General features: G+C 42.2%; 1 protein-coding gene across 4 annotated transcripts in view; it reads right to left on the bottom strand.

Annotated features, from left to right (window-relative positions):
* Positions 1 to 22,682: 22,682 nt before the first annotated feature.
* The window catches only part of PARP11 (poly(ADP-ribose) polymerase family member 11), a 73,166-nt gene continuing 71,364 nt past the window's right edge, over positions 22,683 to 24,484 (bottom strand). For all 4 annotated transcript variants that reach the window (XM_040462951.1, XM_040462948.1, XM_040462950.1 and 1 more), the window contains one exon: positions 22,683 to 23,364. In XM_040462951.1, coding sequence (XP_040318885.1) covers positions 23,048 to 23,364 — 317 coding nt within the window. In that variant the 3' untranslated portion in view covers positions 22,683 to 23,047. The remainder of the gene's footprint in view (positions 23,365 to 24,484) is intronic.

Raw genomic sequence — 24,484 nt, 5'->3', positions numbered from 1 at the left:
CTGATTAATACACCCGCTAAGGACTCATTGGTGTTTGACTTTTATTTTTGAAAGCTGACAAGAACAAAACACCCTCATTAGGGTGTGTGGGTGTGTGGGTGTGTGGGTCTGTGTGTGTGCGCGCGCATGTGCGTACGTGTGCACACGAGTGTTTGCATGTGGCGGTTTAGCACAGTGGTTAAAAGCACAGGACCTGTGGGGTGCCTGGGTGGTTCAGTCGGTTGAGTGTCCGACTTCAGCTCAGGTCACGATCTCACGGTCTGTGAGTTCAAGCCCCACGTCGGGCTCTGTGCCAACAGCTCAGAGCCAGGAGCCTGTTTTGGATTCTGTGTCTCCGTCTCTCTGACCCTCCCCCGTTCATGCTCTGTCTCTCTTTGTCTCAAAATAAATAAATAAATAAATAAATAAATAAAGGTTAAAAAAAAAAAAAGCACAGGACCTGAAGCCAAATTGGCTTTGCCAATTCCTAGATGTGTGTTCTTGGGCAAATTGTCTTCTCATGCTTGTGTTCTCATCTGTACAATGGGGATACACAGGGTTGCCAGATGAAATACAATATTCCCAGTTAAATTTGAATTTCAGATGAACAACAAATAATTTCTTAGTATAAGTATGTCCCAAATAGTGCATGGGCATCCGTTCTGTATTTTTATTGGCAAAATCTGACAACCCTAATACCACATCATCAAAGGTCAAGTGAGGGATTATGTGTGAAGGATCTGGAACAAAGTTGGCAGATAACAATCACGCAGTCGTCATCCATTTGCTTGTTTGTTACAGTCCCAGCACCCCTTTTCAGGGATACTCTGCATGAATTGTAATGTTCTTGCTGCATTTATTGTTCCCTTTAACTATTGTCCTCTTTAACCGTGTTGTCCACAGCCCGTCACCTCCCATCCTTCAAAGTGGCAAGTTCAGGCAGTATTTTGGGAAGGTGTAGCTACTGACTAGATCAGAGTGTGCCTGTGACCTCAGACAGCCCAGTCACAGGGTGGGCATCAGTCCACGAGGCAGCCTGCGGAAATGGTGCTGTCCACTAGTGTAGTAGGAATGAGCTAAGTCTGTCAGAATTTACACCGAAGAATGTAGAGGAGACGGATCAGTGAGGACCAAAGGGAAGAAGGACTGATATGCAAAGATGAGAAAATTTGTCACAAGGGAGACTTTGAAGCAGCGAGAAAGAGGATGGGTGTCTTGAAACTGCTGAAATCCTGATGTGTTTTCCAGTTCTAGTGTTCTCAGAAATTCCTACCATCAAACCCTGACCTTTTTTCTCTTGAGCTAGAAGTGAGTTTCTGTTCTTTGCAGACAACCCCCCCCCCACACACACACGCTGTCTCTCTCTCTCTCACATACACAAGTACATGAACATCACTACTTCATATATATATATATATATATATATATATATATAAAGTGTGTGTGTGTGAGAGAGAGAGAGAGAGAGAGAGAGAGAGAGAGAGAGAAAGAGAGAGAGAGAGAGACTATGTGTGAACAGGGAGAGGGGCAGTAAGAGAGAGAGTCTTAAGCAGGCTCCACGTTCAGCTTGGAGCCCAACATGGGGCTTGATCCCACGACGGTGAGATCATGACCTGAGTGGAAGTCAAGAGTCAGACACTCATCTGACTGAGCTACCCAGGCGCCTCTAACAAATTACATTTTGGGTGCTGTTAGGGAAGGTTGAGAAGCACCCATCTCCTTTCTTGAATACTAGAGTCTGGAGGATAGGGAGCCCAAGGTGGAGATAGGTGATGATATACTGCTCAGCAAATGTCAAAACTGAGATATGAATAAAATACAGTCAGCTGGGGCACCTGGGTGGCTCAGTTGGTTAAGCGTCTGACTTTGGCACAGGTCATGATCTCACTGTTTCCGAGTTCGAGCCCCACGTCGGGCTCTGTGATGACAGCTCAATGCCTGGAGCCTGCTTCAGATTCTGTGTCTCCCTCTCATTCTCTGCCCCTCCACCACTCATGCTCTGTCTCTTTCTCTGTCTCTCTCAAAAATGAACATTAAAAAAAAAAAAAAACTATGGTCAACTAATATACTTGGTAGGAATATCAAGTTCATCAGCTGGTAAAGTTAATCCTTTCTGAAAAGATATAAAGCATTCTCATGCTAGAAAAATATGAGATGGGACAGATTTTTCTTTCTTTCTCTTCTAGGCATTGAACTACATTCAGCATTTGATGTAATGGGAGTATTCTGGGGATTTCAGTCATGGAAAGGTAGAGGAACACAAAACCAAAAGCTTCAGGCAGCAGAAGCAGCAAGGCATTTTAAGGGGCACCTGGGTGGCTCAGTTGATAGAACATCCGACTCTTGATCTCAGGGCTGAGTTCAAGTCCCCACGTTGGGTGGGGAGCCTACTTTTAAAAAAGAAGCAAGGCATTTTATACTTTAGGGCAGTATGAATACAGACATCATAGTCTTTAAAGTGTATACATGTATAATTACTTACAAAGTTTATGCATGAGTGCATATGTGCATGTATATACATGCATAAAAACTCATATATTGAAGACATACTGAAGCAAAGTGGATCTGTTACAGACGTAATGCTCACATCACAGCTTTTCCCCAGTGGATCACAGAATCATGTTTTCTATGACATCTAAATGTTGGCAATTGATTTGCACAGTTCTTGGTCAGAGGCTTGAGATCACAAGACAGAGGGCGAAGGATGACATGGAGGGGGGTCCTCGAAGTACCAGGAAGAAAAATACAGCAGAGACCAAAGTCGTACATGAGAAGTGTAGGGGGGTGCTCTGCACACACCTGCCAGGAAGGCCTAGGCCGTTCTAGGGTCCCCAGCCAGCACTCTCAGCACAGCGCCCTCTAGTGGAGCTCAGTGGCTTGTTTACAATATGGAGGAGAGCATTGCACGGTGAGCAGAGGCTGCTTCTCTTGTTTGAAGAACATGCAGGGCCTTTTTCCTCCCCAGGCCTCTAGCTCCTTCTTCATATGCAGGACTCCACGCGGGAATCCCTGACTCCGGAAAGTCAGTATTGTTATAAGAACCTCAAAGAAAGATATTTCATTCTCTGCTTGGTCCGTCATTCCAACTTCTCACAATTTGTCATTCTGATCTAGGGGTAGGGGTCCCCTGCCAGGATGATCACAGCTGAGCGGAGGGATGTGCTGCCAGTCATTCCCAAGCATTCATTGAGCCACTGGGCACCAGGTGCTGTGTTACCTGTAGGACACTTACTATATGCCAGGTGTGTCCCAAGCACTTAATATCAACTCATGTAACTGTCAGTCATGACAGCCCCGGGGAAAAGGGCCATTTTGCCAGTGACTCCTCAGAAGTGCGGAGGAGTCGCGAAGCCTGCTGGTGCCCCGGCCAGTCTGGAACCCAGGCTGCGTGGCTTCGTAGTCTATATTCCTAGTCACTATACCACGCCACCTTGCATACGAATGTATAACATAGAGAATTTGAAAGTTTACTGGGTGTGTCCCCAGAGTTTCTTATTCTTCCACAATGGGGGCTCCAAGTTCCAGCTCAGGGTGCTCTGTTGCAAACCTGGACCAGTGCCATCGCAAGTAAACCTGTAGAATAGGCCAGTCTCCAGTCTACAATAACTGGACCATCTTCTTTGCATATGTAATAACAAAACTTCAATAGACAATTGCTTTACAGTGATTTATTCAATCCAAGAAAATTACGTGCAAATTAAACCACACTTTCCCAGGAAATTACACCATAGTTGCAGGTGTAGGGTGGGGAGAATTTATAACTTTCTTTAAAAGGAGTCTGGGAAGATCAATATGTGGCCGAACAGTAAGAACTTCACTGGGAGAACTTAGTGCACAAGGCCTTGTGGGCCGTGTGTGCTACTGGTTTCTGTATTTCTTACTTCTGATATGGCAGCTAAATATATCACAGTCTTGGAGCTCTGTGATGCAGTCTGATCAAAAGTTCCCCCTTGGATTAATGGTCCAAGATCAGAACAAAAGGCAACTGAAGGAGTGGAAAATAAACCAAACTGCACTGTTGACAGAGATCCGACTTCCGGTGGTTCCCATGACAGAAGGGGAGGGTTGACAGGTAACTCTGCCAGTGGATGAAATGCTAGAGTCCTAAGGTTGCAAGGCAGTGACATACACTCAAATATTAGGGCCCTAAGCAACTCCATAGCTTCTGGTACCTGGAGACCCCTATCCCAGGAGACAACTAGGGCCTGCCTGCATTTTGCAGGTGCTAAGCAGTAGTTGGTGTAAGGTCAGATAGGCTTATGGGGCAGGATTCCAGGATTGCTCTGGAATGTTGCAGGCATTTATAAGGTTCAATTTATATCTCCTTCACCCCAGAGAATGGGAGGTGCTATCCCATCACTGAAGACTAATGTCTTCGAGTGCTCTCTGTCTGTCTCTCTGTTTCTCTCTGTTTTTCCCTCTCTGCACCCACCTCTCTCTTTCTCAATGAAAGAGCTCATATGACCTTGTTTGAATACTGGGCTTTGGAGTCAGATGTGAGTCTACATTCTTGTTAGCTATTTGACCTTGAACATGTCACAGTCTCTCTAAGCTTTAGCTTATTTGTAAATTAGGATGATTATGCCTAATCCACAGAGTTGTGAGATTGAATTGAAATAATGGGTACAATCGGAAGCAATTACTCTGTTATTAAGGAATTCAGATTCAGGTATGACTATTAGATCTGTGCTTCCAAAGAAAGGCAAAATGGTGTAGTACCAACACAAGGAAACCCAGACTACTAAAATTTCTGACCTAGAAGAGACTTGGGAGATCGCTTGAGCTGAGAAGGGCACTGAAAGGAGGAAGAGGTAGAAAGGAAGGTAAAGAATTGAGGAATTGCAAAGGTAAATTTCATCTGAATTTAATTAATTACTCCAGAAATCCATCTTGAATATCTACTATGTTTGAGGTACCAGGCCAGACCTTCTTCTTGCCCTAAACATTGTTAGCATCTGGTAGAGGGGATAAGGAATGGACCTACCTCGGGATCAGTCTTATGAGACAAGTTCTAAGGACAAGTGCACATCTCCCTAGGGGGAAATCGATGAAGAGTGGCCTCTATGTACACCTGCCCTAGTCCACCTGCCTGTCTTTCCTGTTAAAGATCCTCAAGGCAGATGATTTCATAGCTGCCCTTGGTTACCAATTCTGTGTCTTAAAACAGTAACAGGCAATTCTTCCTGGTGTCTAACTAAAACATCTTGCGCTGTAGTTTAAATCTGGTCTCTCTGGTCTGCTCTTGGAGACAATGGACAGCAGCTGGCCACCATCTTCTGCATAATAACCCTTCAGGGGATTGAGACTGTTAGTAAGTCCCTCTTGGGATCTAGATACGATTACCCATCATGGGTAGGCTGAGGAAACAGAATGCAGACATCATACTCCATTTTCATGGCATATGGGTTTCTGTGGGAATTTAGCAACCCTGAGGCCAATGCAGTTGCCTTTGTGCACAGACAAGGTGTTGGGGTAGGCAGGTTTAAGATGGCCATGATCTTCTCCCAAGGACAATAACCAGACTATGATGCATCCCGAAAAACACTTCATCACTGTTAAAACCTGTTTTAGAAGATAAGGGGAGTTTGCTCCCGTTCAGAGTCAGTCACCTTCTTAGGGAGAAGCAGGTGGTAAAAGGAGGAGTAAAGAGAGAAACCTATATTATATTTTAACTTGATCTTAATTAAACTGATGTCATTAGGTTGTTTAAAAAAAGACATGCATTTATTACTTGTGAAGTCCTCAGGAAATATGCCTCAAATGGTAGTAATTTTAAACTATGAAGTACTGAATATTGTTAGGGTAATAATGTCCACTGCTCAGGTAATACCTTCTGATCCAAGAAATCCTTTTCTACTTGCAAATATTAATGAATGGTAGCAGAATATGCTGCCGCAGAATATGCCACCTATAAGCACTCAAAAACAAAACTATGAACTATAAGCACTCAAAAACAAAAACAAAAACAAAAACAAAAACAAAACCAGCAAACACAAGGAGAGGAGTTTTCTGAACAACGCTATCTGCCTAAAGACAGATCCTCCAAAAGGAACTCAATTGTCACAAATCTCCTCCCTGGGAGTTTCATCAACCATGGAAGACTGACTCTCATCACAGGAGAGGAGACTAGAAGTCAACACCACACCCAGACAAACTGTGTCACAAACTATGATACCTCCCATCTGTTCTTCCAAGGGCCCATTCATCTCCCCTAAAACCCATTTACTCTTCCCTAAGATGCCTACATCCCACCCCCTTTCCCCATTAAGATGGTATTTAAGCCTGAATTCCAAGCCGCCTCAGGGAGTTATTCTTTTTTCCCTGAGTTTCTCCCCTTTATACATGGGGTACACATGTTAATAAGCTGCTGTTTGTTTTCCTCTTGTTAGTCTGTCTTTCCTTACATGGGTCTCAGGCAAGAATTCAGAAGGTAAGGGGAGAACTAATTTTCCTGCCCTACATTGGCCATGAAGCTTTGTATTTTATTCAGCTTCTCTCCCAGTAGTTCAACTATTTTACAGATATCAGATTTGAAGAGGTATTCAGAAGGTGGCGCATCAATCATTTCCCTGTCTACTGCTGTTCAGAAAAATGGATCTCTCCTGTCCTTCAAGAACTCTATGAAAGGAAACTGGACTTTTGTTAAGCGCACACAGTATTTACATGGTATGCAAAGATATCATTCTTTTGCTATCATCAAAACGAAAATATCCATGAATGTGCATCTTGATTTGTCAGATTTCCACCGTCTTCTTTCTTGATTTTCTCTCCTAATTTCCATATTGTGCTGTTAGGGCTCCTCAATTCCCACCCAAGTTTCTTTGAGATGAACATGTCTTTGTTCTAATCTACCTTCCTTCTGCTACAGCTGAATGTAATAGTTCCTTGTTTCAACTACATCTTGTCCTGACATTAGACTAACATGAGGAACTTCACATAAAGCAAATCCCATTTTTCAGACATGGGAAGCAAGAGTATTGGTTAAGTGTTTTGGTCAAAATCCTATATTGAGGCACAAACCGAACTCAGGGCTTTTGACTTACAAGCCACTGATGGGAATGCTGGATTATGAGGTTCTTTCTAAAAGGTGTAACACCAAATTTGGCTAGAGGGGTAAAGATTGATGAAATGGATCTTTTAAGAAGCCCTTTGGTCTGCATGTATTTTCCACTAATGCATTGTTAGAGATTAATACACTGCTTAATAGGCTCCGTGTTGTCAGTGCAGAGCCCAAGGTGGGACTCAATCCCACAAGCCATGATCATGACCCAAGCTGAAATCAAGAGTCAGCTGCTTAACCGACTGAGCCACCCAGGTGCCCCATAATTCCCATTTCTATCACAGAGTAGCATATTGTGACTTGACCTTCCCTAATTCCTAGAATTAGGTAATTTTCCTAAGGGCATATTTGGCAGGCACTCCCAAAATGTAACCCATCACTCACACACACACACACACACACACACACACACAGGGACACAGTTACTAATATTTCTCTTTTGTACATATTATAATCTGCCTTTTAAGATTATCTTCTTGCTTCACCATACATACCTCCTCAGAGACTTAGAATCTAGGGTTTTAAACATCAATGGGAGGGGCACCTGGGTGGCTCAGTTGGTTAAGCGGCCGACCTTGGCTCAGGTTATGATCTCGCAGTCCGTGAGTTCGAGCTCTGAGTTGGGCTCTGTGCTGACAGCTCAGAGCCTGGAGCCTGTTTCAGATTCTGTGTCTCCCTCTCTCTGACCCTCCCCCGTTCATGCTCTGTCTCTCTCTGTCTCAAAAATAAGTAAATGTTAAAAAAAATTAAAAAATATAAATAAATAAATAAATAAATAAATAAATAAATAAATAAACATCAATGGGATATGGTACCTTCCATTTTAGTTCCATTTGTGGTAACTATCTTTATGATAAAGATATACAAAGAAATACAACATAAGGGATATAAATACACCACAAGAGAGATATAAGCAATGTTTTAGAGAATTTAAAGAAAGAAAGAATCACTTCCAGTTGGGGTGGTCAAGAAAAGGCTTTATGGAGAAGGTACAATTTGAAAGATGGATTTTTAAGATGGGCAGGGAAAGGAAAGATGTTCCAGGTATAGGAACTGGGATTGAGAAACTATTTCACAACTACTGGGATGACTGTAATAAACAAAATGGACAATAACAAGTGTTGGTGAGAATGTGAAGAATTGGAACTTTTCATACATTGCTAATGGGAATGCAAAATGGTGCGGCAACTTTGTAAAACAGTTTGGTAGCTTTTAAAACTGTTAAACACAGTTACCAAAAGACTTAGCAATTCCACTCTTAGGTATTAAGACAAGTTAAAGCATGTGTCCACACAAAAATGTGTATACAAATGTTCAAACAGCATTATTCATAATAGCTGAGACAACCTGAATGTCTATCAACTGACAAAAGAACTGTGATATCATCCAAAAAACAAAATATTGTACAGCAACAAAAAATGCAGTATATGTCAAAAAAAATACACTGCTTAAGTCAAAAATCCCAGTAGGTCTGGGTTACTATGTCTCAAAACTTCAGTGCATTCCTGGGTATTGACTGCAGGTCTCTGTTCTTGCCCAATAGTATAATCACTTATACCTCCTTTGTGGCAGATCAAGTTTGGATGACAAAATTGTTGGGCAATGCAATTAGGACGAAACATATTTCTTGAAGATGAAAAAGTAGATTTATACCAATAAGATTAAGTTGAGCAGGGACACTCCCTTCCATCCTCTAGAGTGCCAGTGGAAGGACTTTTAAGAATTTGTTACACAGGGTTTAAGTCCAGAATTTCCCTTAACATATGCCATACACACTTTCCTATGCCATTAAATGTACTTCAGGAAGATCATTTTCACAGACATGATGTTATATCTTGTATATATGCTGTAATATATTTAACATTCCCCTATATTTGACAAGGTATATTGTTTCCAATTATTTAACCTTATAGATAATGTTACAATGATCATCCTTTCATATTCAAAATAATTTAACAGGGACAAATGCCAAGGCATTTATTTAGGCTCAAAGGCAATCACAAAATTAGAGTTCTTATTTGTCTGGTTTCCCAGCAATTTCTAGGGGAAAAAAAAGACCTAGGATGTTTTGGTTGCTCACAAGTGCAATATTTCCTAACAGCGTGACTAGTATGCTGTTCAGTATGGCAAACTCTGGCATCCTGTTCCACTGTAGTCTGTGCTAGGCACATGATATTTGAAACACTATGTCTGTTCCAGATACCACCCTTCATAAGCAATGTGGACCGACATTTAGAGGAGTTCAGTAAAATCTGGTATTATCAGATGAGTAATGGCTGGAGGAAGTGAGAGGTTTAATCCTGAGGAAGAGGACCCAAGGTTATGAGATCACAGATTTCAAATACAGGCCAGAACATTCTAAAGGAGGATTAGTTGCCCCCATGACTGAAAGCTACAGGAGGCAGATTTCAGAAGATGTGGCCTAAAGCAGTTTAAAAAATAATAAATTAAAAGGAAAGCTAGTGACACCCTATGGGCTTTCCTAGATTGCCCCCTCCCCACTGAGGACAGTGCGGTTGGAAGCTCTGGGTAAAATCAGAGATGGCCCAAGTGTGAAACAGCCGGTTCCTCCTCTTGATACTCTCAGATGCTGGCATTCTCCAAGGTTCCGTCCTCGCCTCTGGCCATCTTCTACACTTACCTGAGATGAGGTTGTCCACTTCCAAGGCAAAACAACCACCTTATCCAAACGTGACTTTCCAATCTAGGTCTCCATTCCTTGCCTTTCTCTTGAGCTCTGTTACTATCTGGAGAAGAGCCTTTTATTTTTTATTTTAAAATTCATAAAACCATTTTATTTAACTTCATATGTTAATCAAATTTCTTTCAGTAAAACTAAATTACCTCCAGTGACAACCATAATTACTGAGAAAGAATAACTTCAGTTGCAATTGCTTAAATAAAGATCCTTAATTTGGGGGTAACTGAACATGTAATATGCCCTTTAAAAAAAAGTTTTTTCAACATAATTCCACTAACATTTTGTCCATGGTTCAAATTAGAAAATTAACTTATTTTACCTTAATATTCATATATTAAGTAAACAAAGCATGGCATTTTTGTATAATGGACATTAAAATGTAAACATAAAAGCTGTATGTTCAAAGAATATTTGATGACTTGATAAAACGTCCATGAAATATTTCCAAACGGCAAAAACAGGGGCTATGAAATAGTATATGTACAGTGTATCATGTCGCTTTTGTGATATATACATATGTTTGCACAGCCTTAGAATACAATTTTGAAAAGACAGCTATTCAGATGTTCAGAAGAGGTAGCTTTGAACAGCAAGATGGCAGGAGATACGTGTTTCTTTCTTTAAACTTTTGCCTTTCAAACTTTATACCATAAATGTCTACATTGCTTTTATTTCTTTTTTAATATAATTTATTGTCAAGTTAGCTAACATACAGTGTATACACTGTGCTCGTAGCTTCAAGAGTAGATTCCCGTGATTCATTGCTTACATACAACCCCCAGTGCTCATCCCAACAAGTGCCCTCCTCAATGCCCATCACCCATTTTCCCCTCTCCCCTGCCCCCCCCAACATCCCTCAGTTTGTTCTCTGCATTTAAGAGTCTCTTATGGTTTGCCTCCCTCTCTGCTTTTAACTATTTCTTTTCCCTTCCCTTCTCTCATGGTTTTCTGTTAAGTTTCTCACATTCCACATATGAGTGAAAACATATATCTGTCTTTCTCTGAGTGACTTATTTCACTTAGCATAATACCCTCCAGTTCCATCCACGTTGTTGCAAATGGCAGGATTTCATTCTTTTTCATTTCTGAGTAGTATTCCATTGTATAGATATACCACATCTTCTTTATCCATTCATCAGTTGATGGACATTGGGCTTGAAGAAGAGCCTTTTAAACTGTAATGTATCAAGATCAAGATGTATTTTCCTGTTTTCATTAATTAGTACTCTTGGTTGCAAATGTCAGAAATCCAACAGTAACGACCTTAGGCAAAAAGGGTAATTGATTGGCTCATGTTGACCAAACTGCAGGATAGGCAGGAATTAAACTAGCTTCATGGATGCCTGGAGCTAGAGACTGAAAGGCCACCAGAACTCACTTCCCTTCTGTCTTTCATACCTGCTTCTCTCCATGTGTTAGTTTCCATTTTGCTCTAATAAATACCAATTTCTTCCACATATGATACATAAGCACTGGCATGTCTACATTTGCAACTTCACAGATTCATCATCAGAAAAGAAAGATTCTTTCCCTTACTGCCAATTCAAAATGCAGAATTATCAAGGAAGGTCTCTGGGTCACATGCCCACACATTGACCAAACACTTGGAAAAGGGTGAACAGAACAAGATGGTATGATTGGACCAGCTTGCATGTGGCATCCACCCCTAGAACAATCATTATAGCTAAGGAAATGGGGTTCTTAAGGAACCTAAAGCTCTCATTAGGTTCACGTATTCACACAGGCTAGGGGAGAGCAAGCAGGTCTGCTCTTCCCAGGAAATCGGCACAGTGTCAGGCAGACAAAACATTGATGCAATCACACAGTCTCCAGCAATGCTTCCCCCCCTTACCCATGACATCTCTACTCAGCCAGTCTTGCAAACTGTCCCTCAGCTTCTTAAAACCTTTGGTCAATTCCTCAAACAAAGCCCACACCCCTCAGCTGGGAAAGCAAATCCCTCCCCAACCTGTATTTTCAGCCCAATCTCCTTCCACTCCTGCCCTCTGCTTTCACCACACAACCACACAGCGCCACCACCCCCGCTTACTCTTCCTCAGACACACTCATTTGCCTGTGCTCATCTCTTTGCCTGCACTGGATTGGCCTTTCTCACTTTTGTCACCTGGTATTTCCCTCCGAGATTTAGGTATTGTATTGCCCCGCCCTTAGGTTAAGCCTTATTCTACTCTCCAGGCACATCTTGTATTTCCCATGACACATTAATTCATATCTCTGACAGGAACTTATTACATGGAATCATCATTTATTTGTTTACATATTTGTCTCCTCACTAGGCCAAGAGCCCTTGGAAAGCAAGTACTATACATTGCTCATCTTTGTTTTTTTAATGTTTATTTATTTTTGAGAGAGAGACAGAGCATCAGCAGGGGAGGGGCAGAGAGAGAGAGAGACACAGAATCTGAAGTAGGCTCCAGGCTCTGAGCTGTCAGCACAGAGACTGACACGGGCTCAAACTCATGAACTGTGAGATGATGACCTGAGCTGAAGTTGGACACTTAACCGACTAAGCCACCCAGGTGCCTCCACATTGCTCATCTTTGAAGTCAGTCCTAGCAAAGGACCTGGTATGTGGATGGCTATCAAATGGCACACAGTAGATGGTCAATAAATGTGGAATGACTAAAGCAACAATTAGCATTTTCTAATTTATAGAATTCATTTGGTAGTTTTATTAACTGAAACCACATATTACCAAAACTAAGAACCAGTTTTGGTAATGAGATGTAACTAAAGGATTATGAGTAGGTTCATTTGGTTTCATTATTTCCACCCAAAATACTGCATTCAAATTTGCCAAATGTTATTGCAATACCCACCACCCAGGCATACACTGAGTGTAGGTCATACATTTTTGAAGCCTTTTGACTGTCCTATTAGCTCAAACTGTATATAGATTTTACCTTCCCTGGGTTCCAGAGTATATACCGCACCACCGGCAGGTAAATGAACATTGTACCTGTGGAGGTACATGCTGAATAGTTCACATACCTGTTGTTTGGTTATGAATTATCCCCCTAGATGAATAGATTTCAACAGCAAAGATCCCAAGCCTGTTGTGAGGTTTGTAACAAGTGAATTGTATTACTAAAACAGAGCCTTTATTTTTGAATGGTATCATTTTGGCTATGTCCTTAGAGTTTATTCAAGATCATTCTCATCCCATCCCTTTGCAATGTGCTTTCCCACAGAGGAGGTGAAGACATGAAGTTCAGCTAGCTGCTGTTGGTAACCATTTAGCACCCAGAGTTGTGTAGTTACAACTTATGCCTCATTGCCCCCAGACACATGGGGGCATTCTTCAAAATCTAGATTACCTGTGAGGGTGTTTCATGCCTGTGAATGTCATCTAACCTGTGTGACAGCAGGGGGAACAGCTGAAATAAACTAGATCTCCTGGCCTCCCGTGGTATCATTCCTCTGATTAGAATACAATGGACTCTCCAAGGTCATCTGGCAAGAGGGTCAACTTTCTGTAAAACACCTCTGGCTATGCTACAGGGGCACCTGGGTGGCTCAGTCAGTTAAGCAGTTGACTCTTGATTTTGGCTCAGGTCGGGAGCTCATGGTTCTGGAAATCGGGCCCCACATTGGGCTCTACACTGACAGTGTGGAGCCTGCTTGGGATTCTCTCTCTCCCTCTCTCTCCCCTTCCCCACTTGTGCATTCTCTTTCTCTAAATAAATAAATATATTAAAAAATTAAAGTACCCTCAGTCTTTGCTACTTTACCTTTATTTTAGTATATTTTGCTTATTGCTTAGTTTTCTTTCTACCTTCCATTTTCTGGTCCAATTCTGACTCCAAGTGGGAGAACAGTGAACATAAATTATTTTGCAGAATTGATGTTTTTGTTGTTGGCAGCTTTGAGAGAGTGAAAGCTGTGTATCACAGAAGACAGGAGCTAGAAGGGGCCTTCAGACCACTTCCTCATTTTATAGATGTGGGACCGAGGCCTAGGAGGAGGAAGTGACTAGCCAAGTTGATGGAAGAGCCAAGACTGGATTCAAGTCAATGATGGTAGGTTACTTAACTGCAGTCTATGATAATCTAGAATGAAGCCAAAGCATTAGGTTCTATTGTTGCTATTGTTGGGTATGAAGATGTACACAGCATTCTCAACAGCAGGTTCTCAGGCTGGCAGGGATATCCAAAGTCCTACTATCCTTACCCACAACGTTGCTTTGTTCCCAGCCCACTAGAGCTGTCTGGAATGGACAAGATACAGATCTGTCTGGAAGCCAGGGGACAGAAGCAGGGGAAGGAATCTAAATCATAGATACCTTCTTATTTACATCGCTTGGACTTTCTGTGCCTTGCCTTTTCTTTCCTGCATTCCATATTTCTTACGGTTTTGAGAGGTGAAGGACTGTGTTGAGCTCTGCAGCACTACAGAATGACTTCTCCCACACCTTCTGGCCCTTCCACCATTGCCTTACAGATACCCTCCTCTTGGAACAACTCAACTTGTAATAAAATTATATCTCACTGTTGAGCAACTAGCACATACCAGTGCTAAGTGCTTTTCATACTCACACAGTCTCAGGTAATTCTCCCAACATCACAGAAAGACAAAGAGGAAAGACAAGGAAACAGTAACTCTGAGTAACTCAGTAACTCTGAGACAGTTGCTCAGAGGAGACCAGCAACTTCTCCAAGGCTACAATGGCTATAAAGTAGCAAAGCTGGGTCTCTAACATAGGATGATCTGACTCTAAAACCCATGTTTTTTCATTATAGCACATTGTTTTCCAAATACAAAATGCTAAACATATGACATATATTTTCAAAATGTTCATCTTAAAATAGACCTTTTTTTTTAAAAGAAGGATATCAGTCAGTGCTAAGATCAGGCAAATACAGTCTCATTAAACAAAGTTATGCTAAAGGATCCCTGGACTGGTAAGCACAATGCCTGTGATTGGGGTCTATGCCGGCTCTGGCACTGAAACATGACCTCAGGGAATCCCTTTGTTCTGTCCTCCACAGTGGTGAATTATTATTATCTGACCCCCCACCCACCCAAGCACACTTGAATTGTATGCAATTATACCTTTAAAAAAATTGTAGCACACCAAGTTCAACTCCTCAGAGTTTGAGAGAGGTATTTCGGAAATGTGTATTGGTGTGTCATAGATTCCAATTTTAAGCCAAGTTTATGGCCTCTCTTTTCTGGCACACATGAAGAGTAAAGAATATACGTATTGCTTTCTGAGGAGTTAGCTTTACAATTGTAAGAAACAGTATCTTGTCTGTTTGAAGGAGGATGGTGAAACTTTGGGGCTCCATAACTTGCAAATGATATAGAGCATACATACCCAGGAGATAGAGCCACAGGTACATAAAGAGCTGCAGGGTGAGGCCAGAAAGCAGTTAGAGAACAAGAGACTTTATTTTATTATTTCATTTTATTTTATCATTTCATTTCATTTCATGTTATGCCTAAAGAGGTAAGGTTTGAAGAGTAACTATCTTTGTGTTTATGGACTCAGAAAGTACCCAATAATTATTTTCTGGACTATATAAAATTTCATATGAAAAAAGGAAATAAAATAAGATGAAACGATAGCATGTGAATGGTTGGAAGAACTTTCAAATAGGCAAGACTCTAAAATATTAGAAGAGGTCACTATTGAGAAAGGGCCCCCCTTTTCCTAGCAATTTCTACAAATGGGACAAAGGCATAACCAGGTGGACCTGAGCAGGGGCTGTCCCACCTGGTGGCAGAGGAAAGGAAGAGATGGTTTCTGGAGGGTTCCTTCACCCTGCTCTGTAAAACACAGGGATAGGAACTCGGTGCCCACATCTTGCTGCCAGTTCTGAAGGAAGGTGCTGCCATCTAGTGTATGTAGCTCTCATCGCAATGTCATCCACCTGCCTAGGAACCCCCAGTGACATAGTCTCTGTTCTCCAGCCACACAGTACAGGCCTGTGTTAATAGCAAAGCCATTCAGAAAACACAACCGCATTAAATTATTTGTTGAATGAGAATATTCTTTTGAGAAAAATATGAGTAGTCTTTCAGTACAGCACTGAGATTAAGAATCCAGAGTTTGCTTACACCCTTCATGTGTTGTTGACTCTGTAGATGGGCTATAGGGAACATGCAGAAAACTTGTTCTGTGTGCCTTTAATGGGAGACGTGGATCCAAGTGGTGGAAGACACAGGGAGGGGGTTACAGGTCAAGGTAAGATTTTCTCATGCTTGGCCTTAAACTTTTAATATTGTCTCATGGGAGCGGGTGCTTACTGGTACTGTATCCAGACACAGGCCGGAGAACTTCTTTAATAGGAAAGCTGAAGGAGGCGTTTATACCATCAAAACCACCCAAATGACTGACTGAAGCAGACAGTCTTTAAATCTTCTCTCATGTAGACTTGGAGCTCCTTGAAAGCAGGGTTTTTACCATGGTGCCCTACGCTTGTTGAATGAATGAATATATAACTTCCCCCGAAGGAATAAAACTAACCCAAACAAAATAGTTATTTAACAAGTTGAGAAGGAAAAAAAAGATCAGCCGCTGACATTTGGAAATTGGCCTGGTACTCGTGCTAAGTCATGTTATTTTCCTTTACAGCCTAAACTATCTTCCAGAATTCAAACCCCAGACAAGGTTATTGGAGTTGATGACAAAATGAGACAAAGCAAGGCTACTTCATAATTCTGTCCAAGCACATGCAAAAATTAGGTCACTGTGCCACCTGCAAAATACCAAACATCCTGTCTTTCAGCCAAAATGAGAAATTGCTACTGCTTTACAGATTATAGTTTATTCCCTGCCTAGTCTACCCAGCCAGACAGGTATGGTTTAGTGAGATACCCAATCAAAGATTCACCCTGCTGTCTGACAGGGTCCAATCTAGGGCAAAACCCCACTTCCTTAGATGCTTCCCCAAATTAACTAACCAAAGTTCAAATCCTATAATAAGTTCTAACACCCTCTCACTGGGACACTCCATGTTTCCTCATGGTCTGTGTTCCCCCTGACTACAACCCAACTTGTTTAACTACAGGACTGCTTCTGGTGGTCTTTGGGTGAAGGCCATTGACCAAGTAAATGCTAAGAAAGAAAAAAGTATGCCCGTAACTCCAAGTGTAATGTGAAACCTGTAAGAATCCCAGATCTGGGAGGGTTGAATTAGCTACAGAACACTTCCTAAAAGAGGAAGGGTCTTATAGACCAATACCCACAAACATTTGCTAAAGCTGCCAGGCATTATCAAAGCACTCCACAGGCATTATTATTATTATTATTATCATCATCATCATCACATAAGGTAGGCATTATTGTTATCTCAATTTATAGATGAGGAAACTGAAACACAGAGAGACTGAGAAACCTCTCCAGGGTCAGATAGCTGGTAAGTGGTGGAGCCAGTGTTCAACCTGGTCACCTGACTCCAGGGCCCATGTATCAGAGACATGGGACTCTGGAGGGAGAAGGGAGGTATGCAAGTATGGGCTCTGGGGGGGAAGCAGCAAAGCATGAGCAAAGGCATGGGGGCAAGAATAAGCAAGCCTACCTAACAAGCATCTTGACTGTGCTAGCCTGTTATATAAAGATCTACACCATCCCTGCTCTTGTCTCCACTGACCCTCAGTGGGGGTTCTGATTCCCCTGAGGCTACCCCCAGGGCCAGCTGCAGCTGGGCAATAATTCTGGCTCTTAAAGTGGCTTTGATTCTGTCACCTTAATGATAAAAACGCTACGACCTGCCTTCTACCCATACCTTGCTCTTCTCATCTCCCGAAAGCCTGATGTGGCACCCACCACTGGGTGTTGCCGGAGGGACTAAAATCAATCCTTCACCTAATTAACACCCACTCCTCTCTCAGGTCTCCACATTCCAATGTCACTTCTTAGGGAAGCCTTCTCTAATTCTCTAGGAGAGGTTAGGTCCCTTTGTGGCAGGCTTTCACAGTGGCCTGAAGCTCCCCTTCAGTTAAGCCCATCGCTCTTGTTACAGTTCAGCGTATGCCCCCCCGCTAGGTGTGGAGTTCCCCCAGAGCAGAGGCGGGTGCACAACTTGTCAACCGCCTGGCACACCGCAGGACCTCTGAGTCGAAGAGGGGCTGACTGGCAGTAGAGGGTCAGGGAGAAGCTTCCCTTCCTACTCCGTACTCTTGCTTCATAATGCATCGCGATCCCTGCTGCTGGACTTTCTTGACCCAAACTCAAAAACCATCTTCAGTCAGGTCAGATGCTGCCTAGAGAAATCTAGCCACGCTCTGTCAGGCCCTTTTACTTTTAACAAGAGTCTTTCAGAAACTTCACCTTCTGAAAAGTGAACCTTCCCCTCTGCTGATTTATCCAAGGCCACGCTGAGTGAAACATCAAAGCTAGAAATAAAACTTGGATCAGCAACTCCCAAGATGGTGCTTGATCTCCTTCTTAAAGGAATAAAGAGGAGGAGCTGGGCTTGAACACTGATTCTCTAAGAGTGTTAATCAAAGGTGAACTTGTAATGCCTGCAGCTTCCACCTGTTATCCAGGAGACATTAAAGCAAAATGTGCCCTTCAGGAAAAGGTATTTTTTTTAAAAAGGAACACGGAAACAGAAGAATTACAATCTGGACTTAGAATTAATATTGCAAAACTGATTTGAATAAAATCCTGGATTGTGATTCTCCTAAACTGGCTTGTCCACAGTGGAGTCAGCATAAGCCAGAGTCGGTCAGAATCAGTTTCCTGTATAACCTCTTGGTAGAGGATACAGTAAGGCTAAAAAGCTGCAGGAAACATAAGTGTCCCTGGCATTGTTCTATGTTCCAATCTCATGAGAAGCCACTTGAAAATGAGTAAGATCAATGTTAAATTCGAAACTACATCGCCACACAGTGAGAAAGTTCAAATAAAAGCCAAGTTCTCAGCCTGCAGTGCTGAAGAATGAAAGCCAAGCAATTAGAGCTGAGAAAATGGATTACATAATTTTATAGCAGGAGACTTAATTCCGTAACAGCAGGGAATTTACTGTCTCAGGGTTCGGAATAACCAAGACACCTTTTTACCTGGGATGGGTCAGGCGCAAGGCGCGGTTCAGCCTGGGAAGCGGGCAGAGGAAAGAGACTGCAAATGCTCTCTGCCACCTTCTAGCCTGCAGTCTCTGGAATGGGAGAAGTGAGCCAGTCTGCAAAAAAGTAAAGCTGAATGGATGAACTAAGAACATCTTCCTGGATATGTAGGGCTCACTTCTGCACGTATTACTCACAAAACCCAGGCAGCCCCAAATAATGGTGCTCTTCATGCTTCTTGGAAATGTTGATTTCTTCCACCAGTGCTGCCCCAAGCGATGTTATAAAATTATTCCTAGGAAACGAGGCAGGGCGGCTCGTTTCACCAAACGTCTTCCTGCATATAGTGCAAAGGGGTAAAAATAAGTACAATCCTTTTGCTCAAGTTCCTAATGAAAACTAATATTTGACAAGGCTTTGTTTGCTTTTCCTTTCCTGGCTATTTTCCATTCCCTTTTATTTTTCCTCTTTACAAGTACAGAATGTGTAATTTCATCTAGAAATAGACTCTTGGTTTTATTTTTTTTTTTTTAATTTTTTTTCCAACGTTTTTATTTTTATTTTTGGGACAGAGAGAGACAGAGCATGAACGGGGGAGGGGCAGAGAGAGAGGGAGACACAGAATCGGAAACAGGCTCCAGGCTCTGAGTCATCAGCCCAGAGCCTGACGCGGGGCTCGAACTTACGGACTGCAAGATCATGACCTGGCTGAAGTCGGACGCTTAACCGACTGCGCCACCCAGGCGCCCCAGACTCTTGGTTTTAAACAAAATACGTTTATCTAAAAGCAAACAATATCCTTCTCCAAGGAGAACGGACGGCGTGAGGCTACGGTGTAACCAGGGCCGCTGACAGACTGTTCCCAGTGCTACTCCTGGTGACCTGGGAGGCGACCCCACATCCCGGATGGCCTAGGAACAAAACTTGGAAAGATGTCACATTTCTACATCATCGAAGTTGCATTTTTATCACACTGAGCCTTGACAGTAGGCCAACATGTACACAGACTGCGACATGATTTTAGTGAACAGAAAACCTGATTTGTTTGCACAAGTAGCCTTGATCGTTCCTCTAACATTAAGGCAGCTTTGGATAGCTCCCCCCTTTTTCTTTTTTCTTTTCCTTTCTTTTTTCTCCTTTTCTTTTTCTTTTTTTCTTTTTTCTTTTTTTTTTTTTTTTTGCCAACATAAGCTTGAAATGAAATGTCTAACTTGCTTCACAACTTACTGTGGACACACACACACTTCACACTTACTGTGGTTGGAGATTAGGTGAATTGCAGGAGGCATGTGCCTCAGGTGAATGTAGACTCACCCTCCAGAATGGCTCCTCTGAGGCAGGGGAGCACCCTGAGAGTAAAGGACACTGTCTGTAGGCACTTGGCCTTGACTGCTTTTGGAATTTTCAATAGCAGAGTAAATGATTTTCCCAGATTATTTGATTAGCTATTGCTCATGATGACTTAAACCAAGAACAAGAGACTTGTCCCATCTGTAAGTGCGTTACATAAGGGTTAGAGGTAACAAACTTCTTGAGGGTCGAGTTTGAGCTACAAATGTAGGCTTAAATAATGCAAGGTGGAGATGAGACGCAGAAATCATAGAAACAAATATATGGCATACACAGACAACTGAGCCCTGCTACGGAAAGCTTTAATCACCACATGTAAAAACAATACATTCACATATCAAAAATGGCTCCAAATGCTTTATCATCACCGTAACAGTCTAGAAATGAAAGTTGCACTAATTAAAAAAAAAAAAAGCCTTCCTGTTCATAACCACAAGATTTTGAAACTGTTTCTCATAAACACATTTTTTTTTTTTTACCCTGAGACTGATGTCACCAAAGAGAAAAAGAAAAGTCGCGATCAGCTGGAATTTACTCAACACAGACTTTTAAAAGTCATTTATTCATTAATCTGGAATAGGTTCTCTTTACTCTCTCCACACATACTACATGAGGACAAGAGGAAAAGGTGGCAGATGGTTGTGTCCAGTCTGTTTATATACTAATTACGATTCCTCAACTCAATCTATTGACCAAAACAGAATTTTAACATCAATTAATGCTACACTATCACACTGAAAAAATTTATCAAAATCAGCTCTTTCTTATAAAAGGAGAGTTGGACTACATTGTCAGACAAGAGGAAAAGAATCTTCTCTTACAATGTTGCAATGCACTCTACTTACTACATGTGAGCCAGCTAGGGAAGTTCAGAGTTCAGACAGACTGCCTTGCAAACCTCAAGTTAGGGCTCTCGGTCACACCTTCAGATAAGGTCTGCACAAGAAGAACCCCCAAATGCTACAACACTTATTCCTTTCGAGTGATGGGAAGGACAATCGTGTTAAACTGAAAACAAGACATCCATGTTGAAGTGGGGGTCACCATAGCATTTTGTGTGTGTGTAAATAACAAATACATGGAACAAAAAGATTTTCAAAATCGGAATTCCTGATGTCTCTAGTTGTTTTCTGGTGAATGAGTCTAGAGCCTCTCACAAGGTTGTCTAGGGACTTTTCCTCCAATTATTTCCATAATAACCTCTGTGTGTTTCTAAAATGGGCTCTTCCTAAATACAGCATTTCATGGGAGCTGGCTGCGAGGGTGTGCAGCTGGGTCAGGAAGTCTTTGTTGCTGCTTGGTTTCAGAGTGTCCTACGTAACAGTTTCCTGTGTACTACTTACTCTGAATTGCCCAGTTACATGTATTCTGGGCTACAATAAATCTGGGGATTTATGGCAGTTAAAGAATTACCATGCCTAATCTTGCTCCATTCTCTTTATTTTTATTATTTCTAGATATCTTCCCAATTCAAATGATTGAAACGAGGCACACAGGCCTGGGCACTTACTGGCTTTTTCCTGAGAAGTTAAGTTATGTTCACAACCTCTCGGCCAAAACTGAATGAGGATAATGGGAAGAGAATTCACTATTATACTGAGTTAGGAAACGGTTTTCTGGCCAGGCTTGATACAAGTGTATTCTTTTTTTCAGGAAGAACCATGGACAATCAAGGTTGGGACACAGCGATCATCTGGCCGATTCCCCCATCTGATACCTGAACTCTGGTATGACATTTCTGCCAAGGTGTTGTCTAGTCTCTGCCAGAGTATCTACAGGGGCGGGAAGCTGTTCCAACATTGCCTATTCTTCTTCAGAATAGAGTAATAGCAAAATAGATGAAACAGGTACACAAAGTTGTATTAGGCATGATTATAAATTGTATCTAACTGTTCAAAAGCTCGCAGATTGTCATTCTGCTACTCAAAACAAAGGGATTTCACTTTGAAGGTGCAATAAACACTGTGTGCAGCAAGTCCTGCAACCAGAGTTTAAGAGCCCCGGTGGATGAATTGTGGGCTAACTGCCCTCTGCAGTTGTCAACGTGGGAACAAGAGAATGAGACGGCAGCCTGCCCTCCAGACGCAATCAGAAGCAGGACACGCTACCTTGACTTTCTCCCTCTGGCTGGTCTGGCAGCACTGTAAATAATGGCTTTATTTCTGAGTTCTCTCAAGGTACTCAGACTGCCTCAGGGTTTAAAATTCCCACTTCAGGGGGCGCCTGGGTGGCTCAGTCGGTTAAGTGTCCAACTTTGGCTCAGGTCATAATCTTGTGGTTCATGAGTTCAAGCCCCACGTCGGGCTCTGTGATGACAGCTCAGAGCCTGGAGCCTGCTTCAGATTCTGTGTCTCCCTCTATCTGCCCCTCCCCTGCTCATGCCCTCTTTCTCTCTCTCTCTCTCCCCCTTTCTCTCTCTCAAAGAATAAATAAACATTAAAAAAAATTAAAATTCCCACTTCAGAAGACCAACAAAGGCAACATATTGATTGGTGGACAATACTCTCAGAATTCAACTTACAAAGGATCAATTCTTCTGAAGGGACACAGTTATGTCTGTTTTTTTTTTTATTTTTTCAACATATATATGAATAAATAGAACACACATGTAAACTTTACAGACTCTGAATGATCATGTTAATTGAGACCCAGCTGATTCAGTTTCGAGTGCTATCTTTCACCTCTGTGTTAAAATGGCAATGGTTATCAATCTTTAACAGACAAGACTACGAGCAACAGACAAAAACAGAACAACAAAAAAACCAACCTTCAAGTCAGTATGCCTTTTTATATGGATGCCACTTTTTTCCATATCTGTTTCAAAAGTGTCAGATAGTGAACATTTAGTGGCTAGATGACAGGAGAGCAAATCTTCCTGCAAAACAGACTAGAACTTCCTTGACCACTGAGATTTGGAAGTGAAATCAATAAAAATCTATCAAGTACTCAGGGTAGATCTGGTTGGCGTCAAACACCACAAAGATCTTTGGGTTCCAGGTATCATCCACACAGCTGTCGTATAAATTCACATAGCTCCCGTCTTTGGAAGGAGGCCGCATGTATTTGGAGTCTCCGTTTATGTAATCCCCAATTAGCACTCGAGCAAGAAACATAGATTTATACGTTCTGAACAGATGCCGCTGTTGCAGGCTGACGCCATGAATTTGGAATGTGTTTCCGTGCTTTATGTCATCTTTGCAGAAGCGACTGGAGTAAGCAGCATCTCTAGCAAAATAGGTTCCTTAAACAAAAAGGACCAGAAGAAGCCAAGATTACTCTGAAGAAGGTAGGAAACACAAGCAAAAACACTCTAATTGTTAGGGGAGCAGACACGTGGAATCGTATAACGAAAGGAGATGTGGAATGTCCTTGTCTGCAGATCTTTAAGGAAAGAACAGAAAGCACATGCTGTGGACCACCCCACAGATAGATTTGTTACACAGACCATTCCCCACCACCGACACCCTCCCCCGCTCCCACCACAACAGAGCTATCAGTCTTCTATTTTCAAAAGAAAGCTTCTAGAGAAATCCAGTACGTAAGACAGATACAGTCTGTTTCCGTGACTAAAAGTAAGGCAAGGCCTGAGTTTTACCTGCTTGAATCTCCCTCCCATTTCTATTTCCCTCCAGCACTTTCCTCAGCCCACTGCCCTTGGCCAGCATTCACCAAGCTCTGCAGAGCGCAGTGGGAACTACTGGTCCATGGAGATTATTTCAAAACCCAAGAAACCACATTTCTATGATATGGCGTAACAAATCAATAATATTTCTGGAGATAGTAACCACCCCACAACCACAAAGAGATCTCTGAAGAGTGCAACACTATTCACATCTGAGCACTCCCGAAGTACAATTTCACAGAGGTTCATCGCCTACATGTGAAAAGTCAATGAAGGGGCGCCTGGGTGGCGCAGTCGGTTAAGCGTCCGACTTCAGCCAGGTCACGATCTCGCGGTCCGTGAGTTCGAGCCCCGCGTCGGGCTCTGGGCTGATGGCTCAGAGCCTGGAGCCTGTTTCCGATTCTGTGTCTCCCTCTCTCTCTGCCCCTCCCCCGTTCATGCTCTGTCTCTCTCTGTCCCAAAAATAAATAAACGTTGAAAAAAAAAAATTAAAAAAAAAAAAAAGAAAAGTCAATGAAGCATCAAATCTTCCCAAACGGTAGGCCTAGGAGACTGACATCGTGAAGGGAATATTTACTCTAAAATGTTTGGGAAACGAATCACAAAGTCTCAGGTTACCCAGTGCTGACAGGATTTATGGTAACGCTTTTCTAATCCTCTTACAGTCAGATCAATGGGATGACCTTTTCAGGAGTTACTTTAAAAATTAATTTACTCTTTAAAAATGTAGCATATCTTG

Source organism: Herpailurus yagouaroundi, unplaced genomic scaffold (assembly GCF_014898765.1).
Source record: "Herpailurus yagouaroundi ecotype Mexico unplaced genomic scaffold, PumYag 355, whole genome shotgun sequence".
NCBI classification, from domain to species: Eukaryota; Metazoa; Chordata; class Mammalia; order Carnivora; family Felidae; genus Herpailurus; species Herpailurus yagouaroundi.
The sequence above is the reverse complement of the archived record's forward strand: the minus strand, read 5'-3'. Positions and strand labels throughout refer to the sequence as shown.